This window comes from Gavialis gangeticus, unplaced genomic scaffold, assembly GCF_001723915.1.
Source record: "Gavialis gangeticus isolate Ggan-Ray unplaced genomic scaffold, GavGan_comp1, whole genome shotgun sequence".
Lineage (NCBI taxonomy): Eukaryota > Metazoa > Chordata > Crocodylia > Gavialidae > Gavialis > Gavialis gangeticus.
The window spans coordinates 121312894-121321532 of record NW_017729032.1 but is presented as its reverse complement, the minus strand read 5'-3'; the positions used below and the strand labels follow the sequence as shown (position 1 = coordinate 121321532).

The 8639-nt window shown below is 35.9% G+C and overlaps 1 protein-coding gene across 5 annotated transcripts in view; it reads left to right on the top strand.

Moving 5' to 3' along the window:
- ABCC4 (ATP binding cassette subfamily C member 4) overlaps window positions 1-8639 on the top strand; it is a 351018-nt gene that overhangs the window by 208604 nt on the left and 133775 nt on the right. For all 5 annotated transcript variants that reach the window (XM_019524314.1, XM_019524312.1, XM_019524313.1 and 2 more), the window contains one exon: window positions 1808-1887. In XM_019524314.1, the coding sequence (XP_019379859.1) occupies window positions 1808-1887 (80 nt within the window). The remainder of the gene's footprint in view (window positions 1-1807; window positions 1888-8639) is intronic.

Below are 8639 nucleotides of genomic sequence, written 5' to 3'. Positions count from 1 at the left end.
GAGCATGTGAAAAGTCCCTGGGCTAGGTAGTTGCAGGATCAAGGTCTGTAGTTTTTCCTGTAGTCCTGATGGAAATGATTTGATAGTATTGTTGAGTTTCATGGTGAAAAGGGGAGTAGGATCTTCTTGTGGTTGTAAATAGTGCTGGAGGGTCTTAAAGGCAATGGATTGCTTCCAAGCCACAACCAAACTTCAAGAACCAAACTGCAGTGCAAAGGCTTTACAGAGTGAGCTGTTCCTTCTGCATCAAAACCTTCAAGGGGCCAGGGGGGACAGAAGAGGGAGGATGGTGTCAAGAAGAAAGAGACTTTAATGAGGGTTTCTTTGTGGGGTTGTTTTCTTTCTGTCCATTCCAATGTGAGATAGATAGCAGAGTGAATCCATAGGGCCATCTTTATGGAGGTCTTGGTGGTAGTCCTGGACTCCCAGTTCACCCTTCCTCTGTGTTCTCACTGGATTTGTGTAACAAGGTCACTACCTGCTGGCATCTGCCTCAGAGATCCCCATGAAGAAAGAGCATGGCAGAATAGATAATACAGAACATGAATCTTTGCAAGCACGTCAGAAGGTAAAAAATGGCATAGGGATAACTTGTCCAGGGTGGAGTTTCTTCTTGTCTGTCAACCCTACCCACTGCCAGTCTTGAGCCTTTGAACAAGTAACATTAGCATGCGCTGTACTCTTCAGATACATACAAATAATTTTTCATTATGCATTACATTATTAAGTCATCCTTTAACTAAGATGTTTGTATAAAGGCTACTTTTATTGCTTATTCAGTCCTCAGCTTAGGGCTCCAGCACGCTTTGAAAATGTGAAATGTATTTACTCTCAGTTCAGTGAATTGGTTTGATTTTATTTTTTTTTAATTTAATTTTATTGTTTCTTAAAGAATTATTTTTTCTATTGTTGCCACTATTTCTCACTAGTAGAAACAATTCTTTGCAATAATTAAGCCAAAATATGTGCAAGTAAAGAAGCATAAATGCATGCTCAAGCCTGAATACCTTGTTAAAGGCTAGTCCTGTTCCTATGGTTGTTGTTCCTTCCCCATGAGTTGAATCAACACGCTATGGAGTTTGGTACTTATTCATGTACAGGTGATAGAGATTCAATTTTAATTGTTAAAGGTCTTTTGCTCTCTCTGAATATTTTCAGTCAAGTAGAACTCAAGAAAACAGGAGAGTGTCAATGCTTCAGTGATAACAGATTAAAAATAGTGTTATAAGTTTTAATAAAGATCAGCATTGTCAAGGTTTTGAATAAATATAAATTCAATGATACATTCATATAAAACAAACTCAGATTCGATTTCCGTAACATTTACAACTCAAACTTATGTTTACTAAGATTTTACTGTATTTTTAGCGGAAATCCGAGTTGTTTAAAAAACCAAGACAGTACTATAGTTGCTGAAGCAGTCCTCATGGTAGGCTTCCAATACCTGCATACAGTGTTAATGCCAGTGGAATTTTCAACCAGAATAAGAGGACCAGAAAAATATTGTTTGACATGCATCACTGTTGAGATGCCACCTGGTAAACATTACCCTGTATACATAAAATTATGCTTTACCATGCAGATTAGCAGAATTGGGGCTTTAGGTGCCATCTGGACACTCACTAAACATGTATGGGCATGACCATACAACAGCATTTAGAGAATCATTTCATGTTGTATATAAATGTTGCACTAGTGGGTATCATGATGATGTCATAGCATAATTAGTCTTTATTTTGGTGACTTTTTAGAAACGAACTACGTTAGAAAAAAAACAACATATTTTTACTTGAATCCTGTTTTATAGGGAGAATCCTAAACCGTTTCTCTAAAGATATTGGCCATCTGGATGATTTGCTTCCGTTAACATTTTTGGACTTCATGCAGGTAATACAGTCACTACTTTTATGAAGAGTATTATATTGCATTAGGAGTTTATATTCTGTTGACATATAAAACTGAATAATATATCTTTCAAAGAACTAGCTGAGTTTAATGAAAGTGCTTACTTGAGAAAGGAGGGTGTGGTCAAGATTTACTGTGTAAATAAAAAGCTAACATGAGTAATAACTGACAGGTAGGAGTGGCTATACAAAGCTTGCTATTATGTCAAGATTTCAGTTCATAGTAGCTACATGCTTGGTAAATTGCTCCTGATTTGCCTCCAAGCAATCTGGCAAGCCTTTTGCTGTTATGAGAAATATGTCCACAGTAAAGAAACAATCAACTCACTTGAAAAGATCGCACAGATTAACCTAATTATGTGTGTACTTCCACAAAGAATCAAAAGTTTACCACACCATTTTTGGATTCAAACAGGTGTGGCTATTTACAAAGAAAAGATTAGTGTAATAGGGTGAAAATAATAGTCTTGATAGGAACAAGAGGGAGAAGTTACTGCTTATATCAGAATGGACAAAGCAGAGTTGATTTTGGTAATGAAGAAAAGGGTTATTCTTCTAGCATTAAAGTGATTCTGTTTTATTGGGGGCCCTCATGGTCATTCCTTTTCATGAAATACTGTAGAAAGCAAAAAGTTTCTAAAAACAAACACGTTATATTATTGCCTTTAATATTTTGAATTTAGTATCATAAAAATTAGACATGGGAAAGATGTATTGGGTCATCTGTAGGTTCACCACTACCAATTCAAGAATGTATTCTATAGCACATTTACTGGGCATTTTATTTTATTTTCTCTGTTTATAGTTCGCTTTGAAGATTTCACCTGTGTGTTTAATTTTTTTCCCTTTACATTAATTGAAAGAAAATAAATAATCTTTTAAAGTATTAATACTCAAACTTTGCTGAAAAACTAATTTAGACTGTTATTAGTCAAAACATGCTTTAACACGATATCTTTTTATTCTACTGCATACATAGCTTAAGGGTGATGGAGCTTCCTGTCCTGTTTTTCAAAACGCACTACAGTAGATCATTTGGGAGAGGAAAAAGGAAGGAATGTGTTTGTTTATTTGCTTGGAGAAGTTCCATTAGAAGTTTAAATACTTTGTGTTTGCTGATATTTTCTTGATTCTAGTTGTCAAAATTTTGAATTTTACAGGTTTCTAAAAATACATGAAGAATCTATATTTTGGCTATATATTTCCATCAGTTTTATATGGATTCAGATATGTGTTTCTTCGGAGTTAACTGTTCTTCATTGGACAGAAAATCTGGCTTCATTTCAGCTGGTTTAAGGCAATGCTTTTGCATCCTTTTATGCTACGACATGGCTGCCTACTCACTGGCTTCCTTTATTCTACTTAGTACTTACTGCCTACTTGGTGGCCCCCTGGGCATACTATGCTTATTGCTACCCCTGCTGTGCACAGGGCTGGCTAAGTTCAGGCAGAGTGGACTATTAGATGGTGTGGCTCTATTTTTACTGCTGTTTCTGAGACTCGATTGGCTCCCCTTATCAGCAAGCATTTCTCTTCTCCTTTCTCTGCCATACCTTTAACTCTCCACTCCACTCTGCTCAATTCCCAAGGGCTGCTGCAAAAGCTGATCTATTTCCAGCACATCAAAGAGAGGAGGAGTTTGTGGGTAGAGGGGTAGAACTGGCAGAACAATTGGGGACAAAAGAAAGTAGAGATGGTGTGAAGTTGAGTGTGGGAAGGGAACAGAGGGAAACAATCAGTTGTAGGGTATTTTTTTTATATTGTGTCTGACAGGGTTAAGTATCCTGTGCTGTCACTCAAGTTGGGAGATGGACCCATGCCCTGTTGTGCAGTGCTGGAGGTTGTTAGGTACAGGTCTTTCCAACTAGTGGGGGTAATGTATTACATTCATCTTCAAGCGGCCACTACGGTTGCTAGTAGGAACCCAGATGCTGTAGTCTAATAGAGGTAATGCCAGTGGCTTGCACACATACCAAAACCAAACTGATCAGAGATGAAAGAGTAAAGCATTTCATAATGTGAATATAATATTCTTTTAAGCACTATCAAGTTTCTTATCCATATTGTGAAACCTGTGATTTAGAAAGGTTTCCCATTCAAAGCTTAATGTTCATGAGTACTTAATCTCTTGCAAATAGGTCATTTGAATAAATGATGGCACATATTCTCAAGTTTGCCTTGCAAGTGAAAAACAGATTTCTGAAATTGTACAGTAATAGAAACCATAAGGAGCTTGTTAAAATAGAATATATATGCTTATCCAATCTATTCCAATGAGATTTTTTTCAACACTTAAATATTTCTGTTGGGGATAAAAAGAGGTGTGGTTAGTTAGAACTTCACTATAGGGTTTTTTGCATTTAACTTTTTGTGTCTCAGAGCATGAGGGGAAAAATGTTTCCTCTTCAGCATAGTCTTCTTTGGTAAAACTTTCTACTGTGGACTATCAGCTGGGCTGATTAGTGAGCGCATCTTGGATACAATACCAACAGTGTATGACATTATTTATTTCTAAGGAAGCATCAATTTGTAGGAAGGATGACCGTTATCAATTATGATAAAGATCTTTTGTCACTTGTTTTGTTTGCAGGTGTCTTTTATAAGACTTCCCATAATCCTTTCAGGAAGAAATATTTTCTCCTCTTTAAAAACAGTATTAGCTAAATATAAAAGCTCTGATCCCTACCATTGTTGTTGATTCTTTGAGGGACATTTCCCAACATTCATTGTTTAAATGGTTGTCAGGAGGAATCAAGTGAAACTTAATAAGCAATGCAGTAACTGGTTCATCTTACTTTGTGTGCAGAAGCTTTTCTTGAGAGGATTTGCATTGAAGAATTCGTCTTTTTTTCTGAGTTATCGTAAGGGTCATTTTGAAACATTCCAGACTGTTACTATATTAGCAAGTGGCTGTTTCATTCCTGCGCAAATAAACCAAATGTGGCTGGGCACACGAGTACTACAAGGATGAACATAATAGAAATACATAGCAATAAATAAATAAATCCAGTGGCTTCAGGGATTTTGTAACATTGGTAATTGCTAACATTCTCATAAAATCACATTATAATCACAGGGCTAAAATTATTCTGAGTATGATTAATCTAATAAAACTAGTATTTTCAAACAACTTACATTATCTTTTCTGCATTTTTTTATGGTTTTATTTTTAAAGTGAATGGAAATGTGTTTTATATATTTTTAGGATTGGCAAAACAAAAGTGGAATGGGCACATGAGAAGCACAAAAATCCATCTTTTTGTGTTTAGGCTGTAGTACAGATAATGTTTTGCTAAACTATCAGTCTGAAATTGCATCCACATTAGTACTTTACTCTCAGACATATGAGAATTAAAGAGCAGGAGTTCCAGGTAAGTTCTGCTTTCCTTGTTTTGCCAAAATTCAGCATGCAGGTCTTCACCAGAGAAGATTTTATCTTTTACAATATGAGGAAACTATTTTCTTGTGCTGCTCTATAAATGTTTAATGGAATGTGAGACAGGTCTTATTAGTGCCCATGACTAACTATTGGAATTATATCTTCCATAAGCATATGAAAAAATATTTTCTTTTTTTCTGAGAAAACATTTATCCTCCTATACAGATACAAGTTGGGTCTCTATGTGCGAAGTTCAGTTGTGATAGTTAACTAAATGTGCTGGAGCCTGATTCAAAGCCCATTATAGTCAATGGGAGTCTTTTAATTGTCTTCAGTAGATTCTGGAGCTGGCCATTAATGTTAAAGGCTGTTTCTACAGAAAGGTAAATAGGTCTGGGTCCTTAAGCCTGGGATGGACTCTGTAGGGATGGAGTTCTAGGCCAGCTTTTCTCTATTGAAAGATAACAGGTGCCATGTTTACTGTTTTTGCCATTGATCATTTATGTTTACATGTTAATGCTATATTTATTTATATATTTAGGTAATTTTTAAAACAATCCCTTAAATAACCATGTTAATGCAAATATTTGAAAAACAAAATTATATTAGCAGTGTTTTGACAAAATCTTGCATATTTTTATCATAGTTGTGTTCCTCTCATTCTTCTTTTTCCTATGGTGGATTACGGTAATTTGAATCTGGTTTCAACTGTTGTAAGCTCTTCAGGGCAGGGACCATGGACAAGATGTTTCAAAGCGCATTAATGACTTTCAATAGGATTTAAGCATCAGTGTCACATAGTTGCTTCTTTTTCTTCCCTCATCTAGTTATATATTTGTGCTGTGTCTGGCATGATGAGATGTTAGTCATGACTTTGTTCTTGAGATACTACTAGATTATATAAAGAATATATAAATTATCACCAGGGATCCTGGCTTTCTCTGATTTTAAAACAATCCCCAATTTTCAGATTAAAAAAAGGAACCCCAAATCCACATTTTTCCGTGATTAAAATGAAACACCACTTATATTTATAAATGAGAGAGAGAGCGAGTGGGGTTTCATTTTGATCATGAAAAAATGTGGATTTTAGGTTAATTTTTGTAATCTGAAAATTGGGGATTTTTTTTCAGACAGAACCAGGATCCCTGATTATCACAAATGTTCTTCCTTTAGGTAACAGATCTGTGTCGTTGACCATAAAAAAGGTGGAATTTTTAAAGGGGCTTGGGAGAGTTAGGTGGCCAGCCCCTTTGAAAGTGAATGGGATTTAGGCACTTTTGGGTGCCTATACATGTGCAGAGAGGTAACTGCAGCATGTTGGAACAGACTTGATTAATCAGAAGTAATTACCATGCTCCAGTAGGCTTCAGTGTCATTTGTATCAGCATCCCCAAGCTGGAAAATGGCAGTGGGGTCCTTTAAACTAAAGTTCATTCAAGAAACTTTAGTTAAAATGCCCCCACCATCATTTTCAGCATGGGGACTCTGATACACATGATGTTCCAGGTGATTTAATTAGAGGTTCTTAGAGCCGCTCTAATTAAAGCACTCCCCACCACAACTCCCAGAGCACTTGTATAAATGCCCTTTAGGTTCTTCTAGAAATTCCAGACAATCTTTCTTAATCTCTGAGCCAACAGAGTATCCTAAGAGGTAATATGCATCCACATGTTACAGTCTTCAAATAGACTTGAAGGACTTAGCATCCTTGAAATCAACTTTTGAGGTATTTCAGGTTGGCTACCTAAAATTAGTTGTACTTGACATTTTTGGCTAATATGATCATCACTGTAAAATTAATTTGTTTTTCCATCTCTTCTGGTTTCCTATTTTGTCCTGTTTTTACATCCCCTTTCTCTTTATGTTATCCTAATTATTGTGGATCCTTTGTTGCTTTTACAGTTACAAGGTGAAACTTTTCTACAACAAATGAAACTAGCAAGTATAAAAAGTTCATATAAAATGACTTAGTTTGGCTTTTCCCTCCCCATTGTTGGACTGAAAGAAAAAAATCAAGACATGTTTTGTTTCTGGAGAACATTGTGAACATGTGAGCTATCTGCAGCTGCCCTTGGAAAAGGGCAGTGATTTATTGAGGAAAACTGAATTGCAAAACCTTTTTCCTCCCCAAAATCAACAGCTTGACTGAGTTTAAATAACTGACTTTTCATATCTTTTCATTACACACAAAGACCTAATCCTGAGACTACTTGAGCCACCAATGAAGGCTGTGGCTGAGACCACCACTGAATGTGTCATTCCCTTCTCACCACACACAAAACACATTGACTGCAGCTTTATGAAGTGAAAATGCTGAAGAAAAGGAAAATGTGAAGGAGGTGTCCGCAGTCATTTCTTTTAAAAAAAATAGCTCCTGCATCTGGATATTAAGAACAAAAAGTGCCTAAGACTGGAATAATAGCTTGGGTCACTCGCTTTCATAAGTGCAAAAGAGTGGAACTGCCTTTGCTTGTTTCAGTACCACTGACCCTTGCATTTTATTGTGTGGAGATGTCAGGGAAAGTGTGTAGAAGGAATTCCAGCATCTTTTAGCTTAACAATGACTTTTGTCATTTTACGATTTCAGTGTTTTTGGAGTTTTTTTCAGGTTAGTCAGGTTTTGTTTGTGTTCATGTATGAGATAATATTAAGAGATACTTGTGTTAACTATTTAAAGAATAGTTTTTATTGCCTGCAAAAAATGATGTTTAAATATGTCATGAGAGGGGGAGGTATTAGATATCAGTCTGTCCTTTTTTTTTGTATAGCAGATGGTAGAAACCTCCATCTTGAAATACCATTCTCTGTTGTCTTTTCTAGCTTTTCTAGTCTCATTTTTTTTTCATAGGTGCTACTGAAGTCCAAAGATTTTGTGATTGTCATGTTTGGTAGGAGGTTTAGCTAAGGGAGTATAATGAACATTGACATGTTGGCATTTAACTCTTGGCACTTGTTGAACCTTTCCTCTTCATAGCTGTAATGTTCCAATTTCTCTTTCCCAACACTCATGCTGCAGAACATCATTTAATATACAAGAAAGGGCTAACTAAGAGAAATGTGGATGTATTTATTTTTAATTTGGCGCTACTTTTAGTTTTGAATTATGGAGAAATTGATACGCCCATTACAAAGAAGGCGATGTTACAGTTACTTATTCTGTACTCAGTATTTTATCTGCGTTTTCAGTGTTGAATTAAAATGACTATTTATACTGATGTCAAAAAAAAAAGAGAGAGAAGGGGATTCAGATGGGTTTCTGTCTGGAAAACCAAAATGATACAAGTATGAGATTTGATTTGGTTTGTCTAGCTAATGCAACCCTTCATTTGACCTTCCTACCTCTTTTTTTTTTT